Source organism: Pholcus phalangioides, unplaced genomic scaffold (genome assembly GCF_987345545.1).
Source record: "Pholcus phalangioides strain wild (caught in Gottingen) unplaced genomic scaffold, Ppha-v1.0 ptg000029l_1, whole genome shotgun sequence".
NCBI lineage: Eukaryota > Metazoa > Arthropoda > Arachnida > Araneae > Pholcidae > Pholcus > Pholcus phalangioides.
The window spans coordinates 4,601,610-4,629,126 of NW_028301619.1; the positions used below are offsets into that span (position 1 = coordinate 4,601,610).

The window sequence follows — 27,517 nt, forward strand, 5'->3', positions numbered from 1 at the left end:
GAAGCTCATGAGGCTCCTAGAAGCCGCGACGCACTTTGAGAAACACTGGACTAAGCTTTAAATTTGGGAATTTTGTGTTGCCATGAACCGTGTGTCGTTGAGTATTGAAGCGGTAGGTAAGTGCGGAGAGAGAATGGAAGACAAGAGCGTACATACATTAGCTAGTGGTAGAGTGAAGAGCCCGGGTTGTCTTGAAGCTCAAATATATATAAAATCTCTTTCGAATTAGCGAAATCTTATTGAAAGCAATTGATAAGGGGCTGGTCGTCCACTGGAAGCGACAACGAGGGGACAAACAACGCTGGTGGCAACAGCCGACATTGAGTCCGACGACTAGGGGCATCTGACGTTGTCCACCTAAAGTCACCCTTGCACGCTACTTAGTTCGTGACTACACGCCATGAAGACGAGTGTGTTCCTTATAATAATTGAGGAAATATTGAAAAACTAAAATGTTTGAGAAGTGAACCCAGAGGGCCTGTATTTATCAAGACTGCACTTAATGACTAATCTAACACAAATCCAGAGAAGACATTCGTGTTGTGAATTAATAAATAATAATATTAAATCGATACTACTTACCATCCCAGCACATAAACGTAAAATCAAATTTTCAGTTTTCATCTTCACGTGGAAAAGGAAGGAGAAAGAAAGAAAGAAAGAAACTTTTTGAAGGAGAAAAAAACGGTGCGAGTGCAGGGGAAAAAGAAAACAAACAACCGCACTTCACCTGCGCATTAACGGCAAAACGCATAAAATCCCAATTCGGTGGGATTCGTTGCTCGTCTACTGCTGACACTCTCTAAAGATCGTTTGCAGTGCGTGTGAATGACGTTCACTTACTTTCTGTGCAATGGGATCAGTCTTGCGAATACAGACGACTGCGTGTGACTTGTCTAATCGCTTCCAGTGGACAACCAGCCTAAAGGTGTGAACATAGTGCGTCCACATTTCCGATTCTGGAAACCCACGTCGTCTCCGATTGGTTAAAAATCGGAATTTCAACTTTTTTTTAGTTTGAAATTTGGGTTTTTAACCAATCGGAGACGACGCGGGTTTCTAGAATTGGAAATACGGACGCACCATGTTTACACCCTTAGACGAGAATCAGGGGGGGTCCAACTTATTCAACACTAATTTCTATAGATTTAAATAAGCACTGTCCTCTGTAATCTGAAGAGTGCCAATTCAAAATAGATTTATTCTAGGAAAATACTTGTGGGCGTTTCCCACACACAGCTTACCTGTAATTTTTTTTCGGTTTTGTGAATGTATGTATTTTATGAAATTAGAGCAGGGATCGGCAAACAAAATTAACTGGCGAGCTACTTGATGACTTTCTTTGTTTTCTAAAAAGTGACTGATGTGCATTATGCATTCATAATAAATTCTCACCGAATCTACAAAAACTTACTTTACTTTTTGCTTTTTATAGGATTAAGACCGATGTCTTGAGACCAAGATACGAATCTCTTTACATTTTATGCTTTCATTTTTTTTTAATGTGGAAATTTTCGTAGAAAAATCATCGGAAAAGTTATCTGTGTGGAATGTATACACATGGCGGTACCAGCTGGTGACCGAATAAGAAGAGCGGTCATTCTTTCCGTCGTCACCATTACAAGCATAGACAGCAAAGATGGAAGGTGATTATTACAGCCAGCTATGGTTATTATGGCTCTTGTAGAAAGATCGGTGTGCAGAGACAAAGCACCGCCAGTGTGAACTGTATTCCACTGGTTGGCCAAGTTCAACAGTAGACAAGAAAGTGTAGCCAAAGATGTGAGCACCATCACCACCCACAAGACGACCTTCAACTTCGCGTACAGCAGCAAATGTTGACGCCGTGTCAAGTTTGATAATGGCGAACAGGAGCATAATGGCGCGAAACAGAACTTGCTCTAGGAACATCGCTGTCGATTGATTATTCACAACAATTCTTGTGAAGTCAATGATTGCAACTTGCAATTGCAGGCTATTGTCCGTAGATGGTGCAACAACGCACTCACAGTATGGTTCATCACAGCCATTCGGAAACTCTCAGCCAAACTGCGGAAGTACATAGACTTGAATAGGGAGTTTGTCTAATTAATGTAATATTCAGTTTTTGTGAATAAACTATTTTCCACCCCGTGACTGCATTTGTGCCAATCATTTCTGTACGACCTAAATTCATTCGCGTCAAGAAATGGCCTTGGGCTCACGAGCACGTCCGTTTACTTACTGTATGATGGATGGAACTCCTAATTCAGCTAATTTTTGGCCTCAGCAGCTACGACGATATGGTTGAGCTGTCTCTGACTACGATCTCAGTAATCGTGGTACTGAAGGCAAATTGCCCTCAGTAGTTAGTCCAATTAATCGATGCTTTTCCCATCGTTTTTACATTGACGATGCCGAATTCGGAGAGCACAGTTTCCTAATTATTTTGGGACATTGAATGGCGCATGTCTCAGGCACCTATTGTTTGACTGTAATCGAAGGCATCTAAGGCTAGGATTACACTGTAAAAGTTTCATAAAAACACTTTTACAAAACTTTTATAATGTAATCCCGGCCTAAGGGTGCGTCCACACTCGCGACAATCGCAGAACAATCGGGTGTTTTGCAACTTTTCATGGATAAAAGTCGCAAAGTCACAGAACACGTCCACCCTCATATACAAAATCGTGCGACACGTGTTCTGCGACTGCATTCGACAAATAGAGCGATTTGTTGCGTGACTTTGTATATGAGTGTAGAAATATTTTAAAGACAAGCAATATTATTTAAGAAAGCACTTGAATACACTTTAGTGTATTCAAAAAAAGTGTATTCAAGTCGTATAAGTGAACATTCCCAGCAGACTCATCCTGTTGCCAAAATGGCGATCGGTAGCAGTAACTCTGATTCAAAAAATATTACTAACACACATTATTAGGAATTCAGAAAACATAAATGGAGAAATTATTGAATGAACATTATATATTTAAAGCTGAAATAGCTCACCTGAAATCGGTAAAGGGTCCCATCAGCTCTCACAGTAAGTACATGGTCATCTACCGGGAAGAAGTACCCATGAGCGGCCATCAAATGAGCCAAATGGAGCGCTTCGTCTAAAGAAAATTGAAGTAATTATCGGACGTAATCGCTTTTTTCATATAGGAATAAAACAAAAAAAAAACGAATTGCTATTATATATTGTATATATAGTAGCTGTTTCTACAATAAAAATACTTAAGGGAACGCTTCTCAAGAAGACCGCTTCGAGATAGTGTGAGTTAAACACTAAATAAACAAATATATATTGAAACAACTCACAAGAGCTGAACACAGGTACATATATAATACCTCGTAACATAATTTTGTACAACTAAAACCCCAATCAATTGATTTTATGTGGGAAATCGAACCATATCGATTTTCATGAGTCGCTCAATGCAGATGCAATTCTGTTTGGATCACAAGCAACTTTTAAACTGGGTCCACACCGGCCGCGTTACACAATTCGGAGCTGAGTAAAACTGATTTTTGAGAGTTGGCTAAGCAAAATTGACCATTACATAGTCCTCGCCGTGCTAGCCACACCTCAAAACCGGCATTTCAGCTGGTTGAAGCTGCTTAGCGCTATGAGTGTGCACACAGCTCAAGACGTTGAAAATTTAGAAATGAAGAATGATAGTATCCATCCGGTTTGGGCAATAATATATTTTTTTACTTGCAGTAATAGAACCCAAATAATAGAACCAGAGCTTTAATTCTTCAGCAGCAAGAATCACATTGTGAGTAGATTCAATACAAGAATGTTATAGTCTCTTTGTCGCATAGTCATACGGAGAATTTTCTCGAGGGGGGGGGGTTTCCGATTTTTTTCCTTCTGGGGGGGGTTACGTTTTTTCCTGCAAAAAATAACACTATAATCTTGGCTCGGGGGGGGGGGGTTAGAACCCCAACCCCCCTCCTTTGCGTACGCACAACTGTGAATGATGAATGAATTTTAAAAGCTGCAAACTCTCTTGATAATTATTTTGTTGCGATTTCTCTAAGTGTTCCAGACATAAGCGGATACAGATTTCCAGACTTCTCGATCGGGGGGGGGGGGCGAGAGTGAATGTCCTCTTCTGTCCTCCCGCCAGTGTCAATAATACAACTTCACAGAACGGGGGGATCGTCCCCTTCGCCCCCTCTGTATCCCCCAAATGTTCTATTCTAGATACGAAAGAAATCCAGTAAGTGTGTGCCGGGTAAACCAGCTGATGTAAAACTTGATAGTCGGTCTTGGCAATGAATTTGGCGAAAAATGTGCCCAGTTCTGTTCCGAAAGAGGTGGAGATCTGATCTGATGCCGTCCAATCAGTGATCAGTCAAATTATGTTCTTACATACACACGGAATCTCGTTTTTCATTACTCCATCCCGGATACCAAGCTGACTTCGATGCGGTGGATGAATGTCAGCTGCTTAGATCGTCCGTATATGTATATGAGAGAGAGAGACACACATCAATAAATTCATTCATAACCACTGCGTAATTACTTGCATGGCTATCAAATTATAATTTCACTTCCACTTTATAACTAACGAGAAATATATTTTCTTCATTAATGAGAGTAAAATTTATCTGTAATAAGCCGAAGTTCGACTTTTGATGAAGCTGATAAAATATTTTTTATCGAATAATTTGAGTAAAATGACAATACGAAAGAGAAGAAGGAAAGCGTAAATTTTATTTTTTCAGTGAGACTATGTAAGTTATTAGTTGTTCTGAAACATAAAAAATTATTCATTAATTCAATTTTAAGTTTATATCAATTTTTATCTGAAAATAATCACGGAATTCTTTTTTGTAAAATTATATAATTTTGTGCTAGTTGTGTTTACTATGTTTTAACACTTCGCGTATCATGCAATAATGTTTGTCTCGATACTTGTATCTCCTTCTATATGTACAAAGGTTTCTTAATTTAGTTACAACTTCTAAGATACTTATTATGAAGTATAAATATGTTTGGCTAATTGAATATTCTAACTAATAAGTGCTGTAAGATTTGTGGAAAAATTAGTCATTAAATGATATCGATTCTAAATAATCTTCGAAGCCTATGAACTAGAGGATGATGATACAATGCCCCTGAGTGTACAGAGCTGAAGCAACCGAAAATTCATGAGAAGTGTACATATGTGGCTAGTTTTTATTTATTTTATGCTAATTACTATGATTTCACGACTGTTTCATAAAATAATGATTATTTTCGTTAAGAAAACAAACACCATTATGGAATTAATTTAAATGGCCATAAAGATCGTTTATCGATATTTCGATTTATGTTTCAATTAACATCGTTGTCTTAATATATTAGCCGTATATTAACCTATTTTACAAAAAAGAACAAGATAAAAATATAAATAATTTTAACTTATTCCGTGATGAAAATGCTACGATGTATTTATTGGATAAAACTCATGAAAGTGATTCTCTGCACCGCCAAATACATACTAGTGCAGTGGTTCTCAATCTAGAGCCATATGGCCCCCCTTGTGGTCCTGGGATATTCTTGGGGGGGGGGACCACGGATGAAAATCAGATGAAAGGGGAGCTACGAGAAGTGATGAAGGGGGACCACAGCAACCACGAGTTCCAAGTACGCGCTGGACGTAGCTGGCCTCACCTTATCATATGTAACACCCTTGATCACCACTCTTTGCGCCTCAGGACGATGGATATGGCACACCCGTGATCATTCATATTTTCATTCATTCCCCTCGTGACTGGACTCCGTATCCGCTGATTCAATGCACCACCTACACAGGATCATGGTCATCTTCTCCACCATCATCGAAATCCCCGTATATGAATGAACTGATACAAATACAAGGCCACAATTGGCAAAATGCCCAAAAAGGTGGCTGAGAAAAAGATGCCCATAATAAATATAAAGAAAAATGTCATATATTTCTAAAATACCTCTAGCCTAACCATATCCACGCCTCGGTATGCCAATAATTAAGATTTAAAAGAACTCTCCTTTTTTTCAATTAATAATTATCCCATACCGAAATCATCGCAATATACTCAAAATTGTTTATTTGAATAATCATATGATATAACATAATTATTTAAAACTACTTTCGCTTTCTCGACTCAGCTCCTGAATGTTTTAATTGTGTTTTTGAGTATATTTCCTTCTTAGCTGTCCTATACGATCACGGGCTCCCCTACCCCCTTAAGCGGAAGACTTAACGATTTCACAATTACTACTTCCGACAACGTTTTTGATCACGATTGGCGATGCCCTGTATTTTACCCTTTTTGAGATCCCAGTTTATACTGTATTTTTCTCAGTGATATATGGTCATTTGGATACTTTTTTCGTGAAATACATTTCTGCGATTTGTTGCAGTCTTTTATTTTCCTCCTTGCATCAACAATTTTAGCAGTAGTAATTAGTGAATCGCATTTTAGGCAATAAATTGTATTTTTTGCCAAAATTTAGTGATATCCCGTATTTATTATCGCATTTTCTTCGATGATGTATGAAGAACCAAAGTATGAAGGTGTAATGTTTTTTGAGCCCATAATATTATTGCTAATATCAATATTAAAACTGTTGAATAATTTTTCATTCAGTTAGAATTAAATTATCAAATATGCCTGCGGGCCACGTATGCCATCATCGTGGACCACCTTCGGTCCACGGACCATAGGTGGAGAAACGCGGCCGTGGAACATGTGTGGAATGCTTTGGTAAGGATGTTTTTCCGCAGACACAAATCCACCGAGTAACGCCCGACAGCTTAAATTGACATATGACATGAATGTCGCTCTTCACTTGTTAATACAAGATATACGGAAGACTGGATGTTGTGAAGATATTTATTATTTGAGATGCTAATTTTTTTTCCTCTGTAGCTTAGTGGTCAGAGCACTCGTCCGGCAATCGAGGGACCCGGGTTCGACTCCCGGTAGAGGCAGAGATGAGTTTTTCCTTCCTTAAAAAAAAAATTAATATCTCAAATAATAAATATCTTCACAACATCCAGTCTTCCGTATATCTTGTATAAATTGACATACATCTGTATAAATTGACTGGACCACCCAACTCATAAGGGACGTATGTTGTCTTTCTCCCGATCGGAAAAACATCCTTATGCAGAGACACTTTCAATAAAGTTTTTTCCATCTTAAATCCATACCATATGCGTCCCATTCCATTTTGTGACCGTATGTTTTTATTCATTTTCCAAATAAAGTACGTAAGTCTATGTTATGATTTTCACATGTGCTGATTTTTTGAAGAAGTACGGGATAATAATCAGAAGTGCCTTAATTTATTATTATCGGGTACGAGCAAGGATTTGCACGTAACCGATAATAATCTATTTCTTCTGAAGCTACGCTAGTTTAGGTACGAGAAATAATATGGCAAGTAATGATGACGAAGCCAATTTAATCTATATAGTGATATCGAATATGCTTTAGAATCTTCTGAAAATGTGTACAGATTGTGAAGTACAGAGAGATATTTTACTTGGAGAAGTATATCATCTCGATATCTCCTTATTTTAAAAAGTTATAAATTATACACCATACCATATTTTCAGTTAAATATCATAGCCCCAACATAAAAGTTAAATAACTGACTGACAATAGTAAAGTGTTAAGCTTACTTGCTATTATTAGAATAATAGTTGAAAACGCGTCCACACAGGAAAGAAGTTTCATATGCTGAAAATATTGCAGAAGTTCTAATGCAATAAACAATACCTACTGCAAATAAAACTTGGAAGAAGTATTGGGGTATGAAATAAGCCATTCTTCTGCAGCAATCATCTGAAAGAGCAAGTTTTTCTCACGAATTCTTTTAAAGATGCCTTTCGGTTAGTTGAGCAGCAGCTGGCGTAAACGCAGAACGCGTTTCCACATTATATCTTATGGGAGCTACGGTCAAGTCTCATGGATCGTTATTTTTATTGAAGCGTTAATTGATCCTTGATGTAATAAAAAGGAAGGTGTAACGATAACGTTCTATTTAATAATAATAAAAAAAAGGCTGCTCTGATGCCATTAACGTTTCACGTATAAGAACATTTACCAATTTTTTACGTACAGGAAAATTGCCATACTGTTTTATTTCTGCTTTTATGGTTATACGCTCACGAAATATGGTAATACATGCGTCTATCAGCCGCGTTCTTTGTATATATATATATTTTACACGAGTTTTTGAAACATTATACCCATGAGTTTATTTCAGAAACCATCATCGCGTATCACAGGCTGAGAACTCTCAGGTGAGACACATTAGCGAATGAATTATGGAAAGATTTTTTCTAACAACAAAACGTTTACGTGCGTCCGAAATATTTTAAAAATAGAAGTGATCAGCAATTTTTATAGTTAAAGTAAAAGATAATTAATCTGTGATGAAATATTCAGAGAATCTTTCCCCCTCCCCCTGATGTTACATATAAAATGCCCGTTATCATGATCTCTTCGGAAATCTGCAGATATCTGACGCTGCGTACCTATTGGGACATCCTGTAGTTATGCCTATAAAACCGTTACTTTGACTTTCAGGTATGCTTTTACGATTTTGTTAGAAGTTACTGTGTACAATGATATACTGTAATAGACTTGGCTGATTCTTATAAACGTGGAACAATTTTAGGGCAGGGAATTAGAGTTTCAATCGAATATTTAGAATACGCACACACTGCCGTGAAATTGTAAAATAAACGTTTAAACGTAATACAGAAATATGAGATAGTTAATATATTTTAAGTAAAAAATCCTCACGTTGTCAATGAACGTTCTCTCTTCTCGGAAACCGTCGAGTATTTCGCCAAAAACCTCAAGATTAACGGCTCATTCAAATCGGCGAGTTAATTCATTTAAAAGATATAACATACCAGACTCTTCCTTGAATTTCTATTAATTTATACCCCATGTACAACATCCTGACTGGCTTCGCATGAATTATTCAATTTTTAACACGAAAGCTACTTTTGAGTTATTCGAGGAATAAGCAATTCAATTATGCTCCCTATCTCGTGAAAAATCCAAGGTATATTTCTTGCAGTAACTCAGCTTGAGGCAAATTTTCTCAGGATAGTCTATATCGAAATATTAACCGTACTTCTCTTACCTTTTATGCACAGTTTAAGCTAACAGGGCCCCCAAGTTGTGAGTGCAACGTAAAAACGATTTAAAATGCCATAAAGTTGTGTTATTCACGGAAAGTATTACGGAATCGACATCGTTATGTTCACGAGGGTTTTATGGGACATTAACGTTGAAGTATATGAGTGCGCGCCCATATTCACCAATTTTATGCACAAGTCTTTTCTTTCTTCACTATGATAAATTATCTCCATATTTTATACATAACAAATGGAACTACTGCGCGTAAAGTATGAAATGAAAAATTTTAATCATATTGTAAGCCAAGCATTACATAAATGATGAGATCATTCAAAGAACTAACCATCCGCGGAGATTACAAACTTAATATTAATGAGAAATTTCATAAAGCGTAGAAAGTAGCCAACCAAACAGATTTTGTAATAATGCCGAGCTTTCGCGTTTCACTAATCTCCAAACCGTGACATTACTATATTGTTTCTTGTCAGTACAAGTCACCTTCCGCGTTAAAACATACAAGACACATGAGAGCTGTAGGACTCCAAGACACATGAGAGCTGTAGGACTCCAAGACACATGAGAGCTGTAGGACTCCAAGACTTCAGTTTCAATTCATCTTCTTTCATTGACAATTTTACCATTCCATGCTTGTTGCTATTGTTGGTGATTTTCGTAGCCATTTTAAAACCGCACTCTCATTTCGAAAAGAGGAATGTAATCCGATTGTGGAAACTGATGCCACACGAGGGAATGACAATGGATTCTTGACTATCGATCTAGCTGGTTTCAAGATTTTACCAAGATTATCGTCAAAGTGAAACTCTCTTCACAATCAAATCGAGTTCGAGTAGCCTGGTGACTAAACGACTCAAGTTGCCACTACTAAAAATAACTTCAAAACAAAAGAGACTGCAAAAATGACGGGTTTTTAAGTTCTTTACCTTAACACGGTCGCAAGAATATTTGTCAATACTATGTAGTGCGAGAAGATAGATAATAAAATTTACTATTTCTAGTGTATATGAAGTGAAGACACGAGAAGACATCCCCACGTGAGAGTAGGGAGAAGCATCAAATGTGTGAAAGAGTGCAATACCAAAAGTGTTTCGGAAACACGATACTGGAATAGAGAGGAAACTAACACACCGAGTCGTCAGTCAAATGGTAGCGTAGGTATACTACTCAGCAATATTCGAATATAATCTTCTGAGTGGCACTATAGAAATGCACGTGTTCAGTCACCTAGATATCATGCCTTCTCGTATCCAGGCAACACCAATAACACAGTGTGACGGAGGTCTTACGGTAGCTGTGAGCAATATTAATCGCAGCAAAATGTACCATGGTATGCGTAAAATATTTATTACTTACTCTGGTCTTCAATATCAAGGTTCCTCATCATCCAAGAAATCAAATCTGCACCTAAAATTATAAAAGAAAAAAAAAACGACTTAATGTTTATTGATAAAAAGGAGGTGTTGCACAAAAAGTGTTCAAACAAGAATAAAAATTCTTTTATTGATTCTAAAATTTAAATAAATACTATCACCAAAAAAGAAATTCATCCCTGATAGTGCCACTTTCGTAAAATAATAAAGTGAAAGGTGATAAAAGGCCTTAGCCAAGGATCATTGGCATTCCCCCAGGCCAGATTTTCCACGAGACTTTTATAGTGAATACGTCCCGGGCCTCAAGGTTGGAATAGTCCCACCTTTGTGGGGGGACCATGCCCGGAGCCCTTATGTCCATTGGTGGGGGGGGGGCTAAATGATAAGATACTATAATTTCGAAAGTATGCAAATATGTAAGCTGTTTTATCTAAATATGGAGCCCCAGAACATCACTTGCTCTAGAGAACATGATGTTGATCTACAAACAACCCCCACAAGAGTGAACCTCGCTGAACTCTTGTCAAGGGTACCCGAAAATCGACTGTATTCATAAAATATTTTTCACTATAAAATTAGGTCCTCCAAAAAAAACAATTCGGTAAGTACAAAGAGTCTTGCTTCTGGATGATAGTGGGAGTTCTATATAAGTCAAGGGGCCACAAAAAGAACATATGGTTGAACGGGAGGGGGGGGGGCATGAGTGAAAAAAAAGTTTAAGAACACGAAGATTGAAAGAATGAAGTACGAATAACCATCTCATCCCTCGAATATTTATTTTGTGTTGTTTTTGAATTCCGTGGGGAGTTATTGTCGTTACTGAGGGAATGGAGAGTTCAATTATAAATGTATTTATAATTGGCGAAAAAAATAAATAAATAAAAGCTACGATAAAAAATAAGAGTCCTAAAATTCTGAAATTGGTTGAAAAATTGACTGCATTCGTTCAATTTATTATCTTAATAATAGATTATGAGATCATAATAACTGCATTATTAGCCATGTTAAATTGATATTTATCATGCAAAAAACGTGTTTGTGTGCTCGCCTGAAGATTAAGAAGGCCTATTCGATTGAATCGAAAAATTAATATGTAATTAACTAACATGCAGAATAATACTAATTGAAATTAAAAAAATAATTATATATATTAAAACGATAACGTTTTCATATGGAATTATTTCAAAAAAAATTTCATAATAACGTATTTTCTCAAAATTTTCAAATATTGAGCTTTGTATTCGATCAGTCTGTATCGATTTAAAAAGAAGATCGCTCCGTTTCAAAATGTGGCAAACTTGCTAGGTAGTCTGAATGACGTTCAATGGCAACCCGTGCGGAAGCCTTCTATCTCTAGGAGGTGCTGGCCAGGTGGGAGGAGACTGGACCTATGTTATTGGATTTGAATTTGCAATGTGCATCTGACGATCCTATTGCTTTAAACTTGCTTTGTCTACTTCCTGAGATATGAACGTTTAAAGAATTTAGTCTCGCAACTTTTTTGCGAATGCTTCCAGTATCGTCAGATGATTTAAAAGACGTACACACGTCAAAAATGTTCGTGTCTAACACAATTCGGCCAAAGCACTAGTAAATAATTTTGATTTATTTTGTAATTCTGTTCAATTTTGTTAAAACAATATCTCTTACAATTTTGATGCGATTTCGATGATATGTACACTGGTGTAAGAAATTAAGAGAATTTGCAGACTTGGTCGATTATCTCTAGAACTACTGTATCGATTTTAATGAAATTTGATATGTACATACATTGATACAATACAAAACAAATAACCATTCAATAATTTTAATACACACGCATGATCATGCGTAATACTCGTTGGAGTCGGAAGGTATAAAACAGCGGTTGCAGAATAAACAAAAAAATAGGTTAATAGATGGGTTAATAGGGGATATGGTCCCCTCTTACAGATATACAGGTCTCGCAGCGTGATTTCATACTTGAAATAAGGCAGTTTATCATTTCCTGTGGCAATTGGTCCCACTCGTTCAACAACGCTGTTTTCATTCCCTGGATCGTTTCCGGAGGGGGGGGGGGTTGCGAGTTGCAATTGCCCTCCCCAGAGCGTCCCAGACATGCTCTATAAGGTTAAGGTCTGGAGATCTGGCTGGCCAATCCATCCGGCGAATATCCTCGCTCTCTAGAAAATCGTCGAGCACAAGAGCTCTATGTGGCCTTGCGTTATCGTCCATTAAAATGAACTCAGGGCCAACTGCACCCCTGAAAAGGCGAACATAGGGCTTCAAGACCTCTTTCCTATACCTCATCCCTATACCTCACACCAGTCACAGTGCCTCTTTCAAAGACATGGAGAGGCGTGCGGCCATCCAACATGATGCCTGCCCAGACCATTAAACCTCCTCCGCCATAATGGTCGATTTCGCGGACATTGGAGGGTAGGTAGCGGGTCCCTGGTTCTCTCCATATGAACGTACGGCGAGAATCGGTGCTTAGGCTGAACCGGGACTCATCAGTGACGAGAACGGTCGCCCATTGATCCATACTCCAATCTCTATGCTCTCTGCACCATGATAAACGGATTCTCCTGTCCGTAGAAGTGAGCGGGACGCAAACAGCAGGTCTTCTTGCAAACGACCCTCTCTCATGAAGTCTTTTGGAAACAATCACCCTTGATACACGGGTTCCTGTGGCTGCATACAAGTCACGAGAGAGCGGAGAAGCTGTAGCACTCCTGTTACGCCTCGCTATAATCGACAAATGTGCGATCTTCTCTGGCCGTCGTGGCTCTTGGACGACCTTGCCCAGGCTTTCTCTCGATGGATCCGGTATCCTGGAACTGTTTCCATAAGTTACACACGTCGCTGGGCGTTAAATTGAACTCTCTATAAATCTGGACTTGAGATTGGCCTGCTTCTAGCCTCTCCCCAATTCGCCACCTCATTCCATCATCTAAACGTTGGTGGTTACTCATTTTTACTGTTACGATTTGAAATTAACCGATTGCTGCAAAATAACACCAAGAAATTCGCCGAGGTGTGATAGCGAACGAAATGCGTCTTAACTTACGCGCGCTTATAAAGCCTGTTTCTCTACTGGCTCCGCCTACACACACGTGTACGCTTACGTATTTGACGTACAAGATTTGCATTTTTGTCTAGAAGCAGTGGTTTTACATTCAGTTCAGTTCTTTTCATGAAATTCGATAAAATATGCAAATTCTCTTAATTTATTTCACCAGTGTATATTGATTTTCATCTGAATACTACGTACGCAAAGCAGAGATGAAAAGGCTATGCATCTTTGTTACTTTTATGCCTAACAACAAGTCTCCTATGTGTGAGGCACGTATGTCCATTCGCATTTGAATGGGTCTTGGGAGTGGGGGGGGGGATGTTTCTCTGATAAGAATTGGTACTGAGGGTTGAAGGTTTTAAAAAGATCAATTGTCTTGAAGTTCTGAATGCTAAATATACCTAAGGTGTGTAGAATATGGCCTCTATAATTTACAAACATATATAAAACAATGTCGAAATAACCATTTACGGCAGGAATAATTCCAAAAAAGACATTTTTAACACAAAAGTTCAAAAAATAGGCAAAAAGAGCATTTCATTTATGACATTTTGCCTGAACTTCCGGGCTCTAGAAATAACTATAAAAAGCTATAGTTTTTAAAATTGTTAAGTAATTATACTCAATTAATTGAAGAGTATAGTTCGAACTCATATCGAAAAAACTTCATCGAGCATAGTTCTATAGGGTATCTCTTTCTCTCTCTCAGCGATGAATTTTCTTTAATTTCTTCCATTATTTTAATTATTTTTTTCAAGATTTTTATTCTCATACTTTATTCTAAAATTGCCATAGAAAGAAAAAAGAAACTATTAAAATATTTTCTTTTCTCTCTTGTGAAACATTTTCTCTCGGATTCACTCTAATATTGAAAGCACAATACAATTAAAACAGACATTAGCGTTAACATTAAAGACGTATACTTACCGCGTAACTTTAATGGAAAACAACGAGTATGTACGCGCATTCAAAGCGGCGTTCCGACCCCTTTTGGGAATCCCAGTCATTAAGAAACTATTTTTTTGTCAACTTTTCTTTTAACTCAATAACGCATTGCTTTAATTCACGTTGCATGTTACTGTGTGCATGCGTTTTTTTTAAGACACAAGCATTTTGCTCTTATTAAATAAGTTCGTTGTTGCTGCCTTACACTAATTGATTTACACGACGAATATTCGGTAACTTGGTGTGCTGAGGGAAACATTCTCTCTCAAAGGAAGAATGTGTAAAAATGAGTGATGAAAATATATAACTTTACAGAAAGATGTCGGAAAGTTTTGTGTATTAGTAATTATTTGGATGAAATAAGACTCGAGTGAATCATTATCATTAATTTTGGTTTAAAACAATTTAATGATCATTACTTATACTTAATTAATATCAGTTTATATACTGGATGTTTTTAATTAAATGCATGTACAGAGTCGTTATATATAAACTGAGACTTCTCGGACTTCTGTAGCGCCCATTCTGATGGAGGTATTTTGATGAGATTTGGTGTGTGGATATATATATATATAGATCATGGGGGAAAGAAAGATTCAATAAAAAAAGTTCAAAAATCCGAATCAAAGTTCACGATCCAAATAACGTATATACCAAGTTTCAACGAAATACGTCCGCCGCCACGAGTGCTTTATCGGTCAGAGAGTGTCAGTATAACTATATGTGAATAGGGGGGGGGGGCACTTTTTCACCTGGTGGTCAAAAATTGAACTGCTTTTTTCTTGAATCTTTCTTTTCCGCATGGTTAGTAAATACCTCCATCAAGATGGGCACTACATACGTCTGAGTATATAGTGTGTCAGTTTATTTATACAAATACAAAGACAAATACAACGCCACAACAGGCAAATTGCCCAACGAGGTGGCTGACTTAAGAACACCATGGATCCCCGAGCCATTATTTGGAGGCCCTACCTAGTACTACTACACCACACATGCACCCCGACCCCCCCCCCCCTCGTGGAACCCCCCAACGAATCGGTACATGCGGGAATGCGCGTGTACGTGAAGTGAAACCTGACGTGAAGTTTTGTTGTTTCTCTGTAATGCTTGTTATGTGTAGTGCTGCCATCTGCCACTAGTTTTTCCAACTGTGAGTGAAGTGTTATGACTGAATGATTTATCGTTGTAGGACTGTTGCTCTCTGTGGCGAGACTTTTAACGGGGAGATCGGCTCGCATTTGCGCCTTGAAGTTGGGAACCACAGAAAACCAACTTCAGCCGACCACCACTGTGGGGTTCTAACCCGGATCCTCGCATCGCGAGTCCCTATAACATATACAAGCGTACAGAGTATAACATATACAAGCTTCTAAGAGGGGTAGAGTATATAAAGACAGACCGAAATCAACAGCAATGAAGGGCCGCATCTGCCGTTGGTATAGTATCTGTAAGGTGACGTTCATTGTTCGGAACTATTCATAAGTTATTTAGAATATAGTATCATTTTTAAACTACCTTCTGAAGTACTAAGATGACTGAGATCTCGCACAAACACGGAGATGGCTGATATGCACCTCACATATGATGATCAATATGACATCAGACTGTGTGCGACTGTACTTGCAGAACCCGTGAGCCCGGTGCCGAAGTGATTTGATGCGCATTCAATACTTTTCAGATTATATCCAAGAACTGGGGGGGCCTTGTTGAAAGTGACGAGGACTTTTATGTCTGTAGCTGATGGAATGATGAATGAATGGAATTTACTGAAAAAATAAAAAGGCGTTGAAGAATGTGATTAGGGAAAGTAAAAAGGAAGTTTTGAATCTAGGTCGGCAGTTAACATCGATTCTGACACAAAGCCATTTTTCAGGTACGTCAATAATGGATGTAAAGAGACAGTTGGCCCTTCTCGATAGGAGGGTCTCAGGTAGAGAGCAATGTAGGCATGATAGTAATTTTAATGACTTTTTCGCGTCAATCTTTAAAAGCGAAGGCGATATTCAAAGTACTGGTGTGATATAGGGTGACGAAGTCTTCAACGAAATTTATGTGGAAGGTCTAGAAGAAAAAAAAAAAACGTAGGTGCAAGCACCAGCTGATATTTTTCTTAGGGTCCTTAGAGAAAGTGCTAATGAACTGCTGAAGCCAGTTGCACAGACTTACAGGAGTAGCATTGATGAGGGTATCGTCCCAGGGAATGGGAAGTTTGTTCCGATGTTTAAAAAAGGTAGTAGAGAAACCGTGTCGAATTATCGTCCAGTAAGTTTGACGAGCTCTCTTTCGAAAATTTTGGAAATTATCAAAGACAATTGGGGAAGTGGATAGACGAAAATAATGTGATGTCGGAAACCAGTATGGGTTCAGGAAGGGGAAGTCATGTGTAACCAGCCTCCTATGATCACGTCACTAAGGCTTTGGGAAAAAGCAAAAACGTCGGTATTATTTATCTTGATTTCTAGAAGGCATTCGATTGGGTCCAACATAGTAAACTCTTGAAGCGTTTACATGAGATTGGGATTAGGGGCAACTTGTTGAATTGTAAGGGGCAATTCTATGTTGTGGTGTCGCAGGGAGTTTTTCTCTGATAAGGTTGTGTGAATAATTGGAATAGCTTGCCTCGCGAGTCGTGAATTCTAACACGATTGACACATTTTAAAGAAATGCGATAAACATATTGAGATAAATCGAGAAACTATCATGATGAGACAACCATAATTTTTTATGGGCAGTATATTTATTCTTTATTTATAATTATTGGTTTTTTTATTGCTGTTATTGGGTTGCTGCATTTTGGATGTAGTTTAGATATTTATTCGACATCCATATTTTTATGGGCATCTTTTTGTAGCCATCTCATTGGGAATTTCGTCTGTTGTGTCCTTTGTATTTGTATAGTGATCTGAGATAATATCGACAATTTCCAAAATGTAAACAATTCCATCAGTCTATCCTGCCAAGTTACAGCTGAGAGTCGCATCCTCGAAAAATTTTTGTAATAATAACTTTAGTGATGATAATGTACGAAAGTTTTGGAACAATTCCGTCTAGACTGCTTTTTTTTCTCGGAAACTTCTTCTGACTGATGATATCGTCCTTTGACTGCCAAAGCCTGCATTCCTTTTTATTCTACAACTTGTCTATTACGATCAATTTACTCGATTTCTGTAGGTTTCCGGTCTTCAGCTAACCGTTACCGAGAGAGTTGCAATTCTACATACAATAGTCCCATTTGATAGAGTATACTTATTTAATTCGAAATGAACCTCACATGTCACACCTTAATTCTTAAATCTTGTGGTGACAGCGTCCACCACTGGATGGTGCTGTCCACACGGTAGGAAAAGAGTGCGCCTGCGCGATGGAGGAACTTGACATACGTTTTGCCGCTCAAGCAAGGCAGTCATGTGATAGGCTTGTGTTGTCTCGTTCTTGCTATTTCTGTAACTTTATAATTATATAATAAATGTTTTAATTATCTTTAAATTGTATAGGAAGTGTTTGCCTTTAGCCCCCTCTACCCTCTTCAATGTGAGTTTATATATTTAAGCACTTTTCATATACTGCAGTCATAATCACGTCAGAAACTGTTGTTGAAATCACGTCAGACTCGGTGGTTAGAGCCACGTCTGACTCTGTGGTTAGAATCACGCCAGACTCTGTAGTTACAATCACGTCTGACTCATTGGCTAGAATGACGTCAAACGCGGTGGTCCTGTGGTCAGAATCTCGTCAAACGCTGTGGTCATAATCATGTCATGCTGTGTTTATTTTAATAACTATAGAAATAAGCAAGTAGTAATTTTTGCCGCTATGGTGATCGAGTGGTCGTAGTGACGGACTCGCATCATGAGGTCCCGGGTTCGAGCCACAGTGGTGGTCGGCTGAAGTTGGTTTTCCGTTGTTCCCAACTTCAAGGCGCGAATTCAAGCCGATCTCCCCGTTGAAAAGTCTCGCCACAGAGAGCAACAGACCTACAAACGGTACAAATATTCAATCATCACACTTCACTCTCTTCATTTCTGAAATATGGCAGCGCTGAAAAATCAGATACAACACTAGATATGCGTTCAGCCTGTTAGGTACACACACTTGCACTTTCGACACAACTCACTAGGTAGTAAATTGCATATGGCGATAGACCTGAGTTGTGCTTGGGTGGAAAGAAAGAAAGACGCTGTGGTTATATAACTCTGAGGGACTAGAATCACGTCAGACCCTAAGGTTAGAATCACGTCGAAAACTTGGTCAGAATGACACCAGGCGTTGGTCAAAACCACGCCTGACCAGATGCTGTTTTCAGAACGAATTAGGCTTCGTAGTTTTTCCCTGATATGCTTCTTTAGCGTTGGTTCTTCTTTATTACATTAATCAATATATTACCGTTATCCGTTGTACTGGAGGAATTAACTCTTTTAAAAGTGTGTTCCTCGTTAATTTATTCTGATGGAACATTTAACTAACGTTTCCCGAGGGATTCAAAGTTTCGATGAGTTGTGAAAGTAAAGATAAAAAAAAAAGAAGAGCTCCGTGGAAGAAACAATAGCAAAGCAGTGATCGATATATAAGGGATAGGGCGGTGAAAAGCACTCACGGCACGTGCTGACGAGGAATCGTTACTGCTTTTCAAGGAGAATGTCCCACTACACCATGTGAGTAAAATGTCGACGGAATTTTAAAAGAAATCTAGTTCAACACTCACAATCCAAACGGCAGATCCCAGCAAATTGATTGCACTGTTGGGATAACACAACAGATTTCGGAAATATGTAGAGGCGAGTAGATCATAAATCAAAAATATTTATTGTTGAATACACAGGTCTGCGGTGGAATAGCTTTCTTAAAAATAAGTAGTATTTTCTTATAGTTTTTGGATACTAATTATTGGAAAAATAATTGGAAAATTCCATCACCTACAGTTTTTTTAGATAAAGTGAAAATTAAATTTCAATAGTAATGCATAGGCAGCATACAAACCACATTGAAACTGCGCCTTATAAATAAGTATAGCAAATCATTTCTCCAAAGACATTTTAGTAATTTTAGGGTGATTTTGGAGCGCTGATTCCGAATCTGGAATTGGTTTTGTCAGATGTGGCTCTAGTTTCTGAGATAAAGTGAAAATCAAATTTCAATGGTAATACATACGCAGCATACTAATCACATTGAAATCGAGCATTATAAATAAATGCAGTAATTACCAAAGATATTTGAGTGATTTAAGGTTAATTTTGGGGTGCTAATTCTGAATCTGTCATTGGTTTTTATAGATTGGCTTTATTTTCTGTGATAAAGTGAAAATAAAATTTTAGTGGTAATACATATTCATCATTTAAGGAAAAGTTATTATTAGGGAAAACTCATGTAATATTTGAAAAACTATTGCAAAAAATTCTATGAACGAAATACTTTGTTACTTTCACATTATATTTAGCTAATGAGGGTAATGAATCAAAAATTGAAATGATTGTATGGTATGCTCACATAAGTTACACCTAAATCGCTTGATGTACGCTTGAATTTTTTCTTTGAAATTTCATTTAACATATCATGTATAAAAGACTGCAATTAGACAAATACATGTGATATACCTTAGATTTTGTGATTCATAAGCTTAACTATACATGGTCAAATATATTAAAATTTTGTAATGATACAATCAATAGATTTTTGGAAATAATGTTTTTATTCAAACTCAATAAAATGCAAAAAATAGCATTCTCCGTAAAAGACGTTCAAACGTTTTATTCACAGATTACTTGATGTGAAAACGCAACATTAAAGTAAGCGTAACTTCTTAAGCGTCATATAAACAAAACGAAGCCTGTTTTGGAATCACAAAGCAATGGTTTGAAATCACATAAATAATGAAAATGAAAAATATAAATATTTTTTTACGTAATACATTCTGTTTCACTGCAGATTTGCTCAGTGATTTGACTCTAATAAGTGTGAATTTCATAAGAGTTCAGCTCTTTATTTCCACAGCTTGGCGATTTTTTTAAATAATAATTGGCATGTGTTGACAAAAATTGCCTATAGTTCCCAGTAAGTCTCCGTAATTCCCAGCATCGAGTATTTAATGTCCCGTATTTGTTTTAATGGAATATAATCAGAAAATGTATAAAGCAAAAGTCATATTTTGGGAAAAGACTTTGTTTTCAAGAGTTTCTAAAAATCAAGACTTCTTACGACTTTACTTTTTCAGTATAACGATAATTTAATTGAACAATTTACCTCCAAAATGGTTGAGACATTTCGAACACCAGGACCGTTCAAATCTCTGTCTCTATTGGATTTCATTAAAAGACTCGAAACACATATAAAGTCATTAGAAGCTCTTGAATTTTTTTAAAATTTCATTTCATAATTTATTCTAGTCTTTTTCAGCTAAGAAAAGTTTCTTTTCCGGCAGGGTGTTAAGCTTTTGCTCGCGATCTAACGAATTTTTTTTACTGAACTTTCTTCCCTTGTTGCCAAAGATTTAAGCACATATTATCGGATTAAAAGTCTTTGCCTTCCTTGTGAAAGATTTTCCCAGAGTTGATAAAATATAAAGACCGAAAAAAAAAAATCATGAATGTAGTTTAGTTTCCTGCATAAACACATGGTTCCCTGCTGAGTTTTGATTATTATGGTTTTCTCAAGAATATGGAATTACGAAAATGAAAACAATATTTTGGAAATTTTCTCAGCTATACGATTTGATCATTCATTCATTCCAAAATAAAATTTACGAAAATTGTGATATTTTTTGAAATTTGAAAAGATTGTCAACTTCATATTTACTGCTGATGATTTTATTAGTTCTTATATAAATTTCAAGTTTCGAGGAAAGCAGAAAAAATTTAATTCATCTAATCGAAATTCCGCAGTTCTGATGTACAGGTTAATTCAATTATTTAACTAGATATTACTGATAAGATGCAAGATGCACATACCCACCTTAACGGCAATAACCATTCTCCCTCGAATGTACAATATTGCATTTATATTTAAGCTTTTCATAAACCAATGAGCTTTATAATTTTCATCTCTCTTCTATTTCGGAACCAATAACATAGAATTTAAATACAGTTGAACTTGATTAATTCGACGTCCAAAGTCACTGGATAAAAGTTCGAATTATCCGAATAATCTATCCTGGATCAGTAAAATGACTATAAATTGCAACGTAATTATAAACATTCACAAATGATACGTAATAATTATCAAAATTTTATCATCGGTTACGAAACTGCCAAAGTTTAATAATTCATTAATTATAATAATTGATCTAGCTGCTACATTGTTTCAATATTCTGGAATAATCATAACTGCAGGCATATAGAAATGTCCGCTCCACTTGTCAATACAAGATTGATTGAAAGACTGGTTATTTGTGGAGATGAAAATTACAAGGAAGAAAATTCATCACTGCCCTCCACGGGTACTCGAACCGCGGTCTCTCGCTTGCCGGACGAGTGCTCTACCATCTAAGCTATGGAAGCAGATAGAATATTTCAACCTTATATGCTCCAGCATATATATACGCTCCAAGGTTGAAATATTCTATCTGCTTCCATAGCTTAGATGGTAGAGCACTCTTCCGGCAAGCGAGAGACCGCAGTTCGAGTACTCGTGGGGGGCAGTGATGAATTTTCTTCCTTGTAATTTTCATCTCCACAAATAACCAGTCTTTCAATGAATCTTGCATAACTGCAGGATTTCTTGACCATGTTCAAAGCCTGATTTACAGAAACTGTTCATGATCATCAGTTATGAAACTGTTTCCTAAATTCTGTTTTCATTCTTATGCTATCAAAGAAATATACTTTCATTAATGTTTTGCGCGCGCGATATGCACTTCCCGATACTTTCTATACTCTTCACGGCGACAAAAAAAGAAGTTTAAGTGGTACACATTCTTGATGCACTCCAGCTGAACAATGTTAAAAAATGAGCATTAAATTATTAAAGAAGTAGAGAAAAAAACAAAACTTTCAAATTTTTATTTCTTTCTCAAATTCGGTTGTTTAACAACTTGATCGAGAAAATCAGTCTCAGTTCTTGCAGGAATTTTCCAAACTAAACTTGCTCATACAAGAATCATGATTTTTCTCCCAACTTCGAATTATCCAAAAAATTCGAGAAAAAAAAATCGAATTAAACAAGAAATTGTAACATTAAATTAGATATAAAACTCAAGGAGCGTTCGTAAAAGTTCGAATCATTCAAAATTCGAATTAACCAAGCTCTACTGTATTTTGTTTTCATTATCACATCGATTTTAAATTTGTGCTTCAGTCATTACTCAGCGTTACTAACAGACATAATATTTTGCCCATTTTTCGTCAATAAAAACGCATATATTTGCATATAAATTTTGCATCCGGATGCATGGAAACGGTGTATTTCTTAACATAATACATTCAGCTATGATTTTGATGTCGATTAATTTTAATGTGTGTGAATTCAGTGTCTGAGAAGAAAATAGGAATACGAATATTTAATATAAATAGATAAATAGGGAATATTTAATTTTTTTTCTTTCAAGTGCTTTCCAAGTTTCAGATTCTATTTTAATGACCATTGATTTTGCTAATTTAAATTCAGGAAAGAAAAGATCAAGGTCAATGCGTAAGTTATACTTGAAACGTTCGCGGCAAGTTTTGAATAAGAATCATTTAACAGCAGGGAACGATCTGAAATAACGTTTAGAGGAGCTTCGATGAGGGTGCCCCCGAAAGATTTCAATATTTCAACAAGCCGACAACCGTATTAAAATGCACTTTCGTCTCGCAATCTGTTAATCAAAAGTCTTAAGAGCCTGGCACCACCCGTCGAAAATTACCCATTAAACACACTCATGAATCATTAAGCATATTCATTAATGTACTGGCGTCTCGGCTTCGTTCCTCCTAAGTACGCTTTGAAAGAAAAGAGCCCCTAATACATTAGAAAATGTATTTTACCCTAATGGGTGGCCTGGCTAGTTTTTGGGTGGGGTGGGGGGCAAGTAATGCGAAACACCGCTACCATTATTTGGTTTTTCAAGCAATCATGCGCTCATTATTGGAAAGAATTAATAGTAGAATTCTTTTTTTTAATTTTTAGAATTTGAAGTCCCATGAATTTTATTATACAATGAGTTTTCAATTCAAAGTCTAATGAAATACACTGTATACAGGTACAAGAATTGATTCATTAGGAGCACCATAGCAATTCCTAATGTTATTTCATTCAATGAGATTCAAAGAAAATTATATTGGTTATTAGGTGTAGATTTTTATTCGGCCAATAAAGCGTGATAGGAATGATGCATTTTCTGAGAAGAATTTTGCCTAAAATTCAAAAAATTTCAATTTTTTATGATTTGGTTGATTGTTGTCGTGGAATTATTGATTTATTTAACATGTCAGTATTCTTTTAATGCTAACTAAGACTTAACAGGGCACGAGGTACGTGAAATTTAAATTTCGTAATTGTTTAAGAAATAAATTTTTGACTCAAACAGCTTCTATGATGATGGGGTATTTGAATATTTTTGAAATATTTTGAAATATACGTTCAACATATTTTCTTTGTAATTAGTTTCCTGTAAGACTAACGGTTAAGGAATCAGCTTTTGTGAGAACAATAAGAGTTAATACTGTATGTACGTTACATTAAGACGGCTGAAACATTATATTACGCGGCATTGCAAATTTTTCCCAAATAAATTACATAGTGTTGATAAATTCGCTAAGAATTTCTAATCGTAACTGCAATAATTCTCAGTTGCCGGGAAATAAAGTTATAAACTTAATTCAAATTCAAACCTACGAAGCAAACCTGCAATGAATGTATCCCATGGTAAAAGTGTTGAACATGACAAATAAGTATGGGAATTGATTATTTATAGTGAACGCTATATACAAATTATGTAATTTCACGATTTCTGTAAAGATAATAAATTCACATTAGCTTCGTTAAAAATACGGGAAAAATAGGAATTTTTGAGATGACATAAAAAGTAAAAACCACCGGGTAGTCTCTTTAAAGTAATAAATAAATCCCTATAAACAAATAACACAAGTGCAAAAATACTTGCTTTGTGCAAATCAGTAAGCAAATCTTTACCACCAGTAATTAAAATGGTTTTCTCTTAAAAATTAAATCAAAGAAAAATTCCAAAGCCAGAGATTACATGTAATTATAATGACAAAATAACTAAAGACTAATTGTAATAACAAGCGTTACATGCATCTCAATAAAAGTCCTCAATGAAAACAAACATAGGCTGGAAAATTCTATAATAATTGGTCAAAATAAGAGGATTATTTCGTTCTGAAATTAATTTGCGCAAGTTTTAGAAAATAAGTAGTTACCAATACTTTCTTCTTATTAATTACAGATAGAGAATTCCCAAATCTGTAATAGACAGATTCCTGCTAGTAAATTTTGTTGAATCGCTCTTCGGTTGCTAGAATGAACGAAATTATAAATATGCTATTACAATTGAAGGCAATTTACATTGGTAGAAAGGGAATGCTGAATTTTTTATACTATAGGTTTACTTCTAGTTTTTTTTACTAATTGTAACAATTTGGCTGATCAGACCAAAATGAATTGTAGTCAAATCGGATAAAAGTTAAGCCGAATCGAAGCCCGGCGTTTCAAGAGATTAGCAAATAGAAACAATTTTTTTTTTTGGCAAACTCCAATCTTTTATTTAGTCGCCAAATTAAACATTTCTTCGCAAATTGGAGCAGTAGTGGTAAGCGATGGTAACCCCGTAGGATATGAAACGCGTATCCAGCACGAGTAGATAGTACTGGCCCTACACACACTGCCTAGACCGGTGATTCCCAACGTGGGGCAATTTGAGTTTTTCTATGAAGGCTGGAACTTTCCAAACTAATTTTCATAGTTTCTCTTGATAACTTCTTTTATTTTTCTCTTTAAGAGTAAAGGGGGTGACCAAGGGTTCTTAATGTTTTACGTTCCATGGAAAATTTGTGTCAGCTAGATTAAGCCCTGTGCTAATAAAATGAAGAAAAATGAACTCCACGAACTCATTTAAAAAATAATATTCTGTGCACAGCAATACAAAATCAATGAGTTAAATGCTGAAGGAGTCCCCCCTATCGAAGTCTCTCCGAGGACTCCTGATTAAGACCCACTGCTTTTGACTTAGGCCGGGATCACACTATGGAAGTTTTGGAAAAGTTCTTTTATAAAATTTGAAAAAATGAAACCAATAAACCAATAGGCTTTTTGCATTTTTTTTTCAAGTTGTGTATAAAGATCTTTTATCAAACTTTTATAGAGTAACGCCGGGTGCTTATAAACAATCCCTACATTTCTAGCTACATTGTAGAAATTTAGCGCATCGTGATTGGCCGAAATGAGTGATGAACCAATATGTCACTCATGGTGAAATTTTTGCTGGCGACGTTTAACAATAGATACATTTAATTGTGCTTAAAACCAACATCTACCGTTGGAGTAATGGTTATAGTACGAGGCTCACGTACCGAAGGTTATGTGTTCGATTCCGTCTGAAACCCATCCAAATTTTTTTTTCCATCTTTGCTGTCATTTACTGATTTACTAAAAAATGTTTCTACTTCTGTTTCTGATTTAATCAAATGTTGATTCACTTGCACCGAGAAGATAATAATAACGGTTCGCGAAGATGATCCCAGCTATCATGTACTGATTCAATAAAAAATGCTTTCATTTTTTGTTAATGGAAATTTTTTTTCTCCTAAAACCCCGCCTCTCGTGACGTCTTGCTAGCTTGTTTGCTCTCAGTAACCAATCGTCGGCGTGCTAATTCTTCCTAGGTTACTAAGAAAGTAGGGATTGTAATTACGCATCCCGGCCTAAGTAAAAGTAGACAGAAATAGGGGGGGGGGGTGTGTTTGTTTCTTAATTTAAAGAACAAAAAAATCGTTGTTATGGAATCTATGAAGTTTTATAACGGGGGGGGGGAGGCCCTCTGTTAAAAGGGGACATCAAGATTTCAGAGATGCTTTGGTGGGGCGCGGCCTAAAAAAGGTTGAGATACACAGGTCTAGACCATTTAGCATTAAATAATATTTTCGCTATTTATAAAATTCCGTTAGGTCGACCGTTTTTACGATTATACTCTCTCGGCGTGATGAAATATTACCATCAATACGAAATTGTGAGATTCCTTAATAATAGTTTAGAAAAAATATTGACCCAAAAGATAGAGAAAAAAGGCAGTTATTGCTCAGTATCAGGTTGTTATGTGCATTCCGAAGTATGTGATTATGCAGAGAAAAATCAGAGGAAGAGCTGTTGATGCCCGAAATTTCTGTAATAATGAAATCGTCGATGAGAATTTTCATTAAGTCAGTATAAGATTGTTTTTTAATTAGATATTTCGTCTTCATTGAATTCCTAGCCATCGTTAGCCACGATATGATGAGATTCCATTTCAAAAATTTAGATTATACGCACCTTTAATATTAAATAAATTATTTCTAAATGCTTATTTTTCAAGGTGCGGATGATCTGAGTTCAAAATAATAAATACTTATTCAATGAACGCGTTTCATCATCACACGATAAGTAACTTTAATCCACCGCAAATTAGACTGCTATGAAAGCTGCATCGAATATTGTGGGTTTAATGTAATATATATTCGATTTCCAGGTATCACAGGCTCACAATGACAGCAGCCTATGCACAAATAATGTTATGATAGTTTTTGGAATAATGCTAGAATCACGAAAATGGAAATACGCGAGGGATTTGTTTTCTCACGAAAATCCATAATCCATCTCAGCGTCGAGGCCGTACATATGCTGAATAATATGTGATATTGATATGGCAAGGCATGTACCTCATAGCACATTAGGACATAAAATATTAGAACATTGCCTCTCATGTTACCTGTAATGGTATAGAATACAATGCAAGTTGATATATTGAATGGAATGAACGTGGTAAGAGGACAAACGGGCAATATGTCTATAATACCATATCGGAATAATCTCTGACAGAAATTTT

At 36.5% G+C, this 27,517-nt stretch overlaps 1 protein-coding gene across 2 annotated transcripts in view; it reads right to left on the minus strand.

Annotated features, from left to right (window-relative positions):
• LOC149067598 (regulator of G protein signaling 7-like) overlaps window positions 1–27,517 on the minus strand; it is a 181,447-nt gene that overhangs the window by 63,424 nt on the left and 90,506 nt on the right. For both annotated transcript variants that reach the window (XM_089252502.1, XM_089252503.1), the window contains exons 3-4: window positions 10,492–10,542; window positions 2,989–3,095 (exon numbers count right to left, since the gene is read on the minus strand). In XM_089252502.1, coding sequence (XP_089108628.1) covers window positions 2,989–3,095; window positions 10,492–10,542 — 158 coding nt within the window. The remainder of the gene's footprint in view (window positions 1–2,988; window positions 3,096–10,491; window positions 10,543–27,517) is intronic.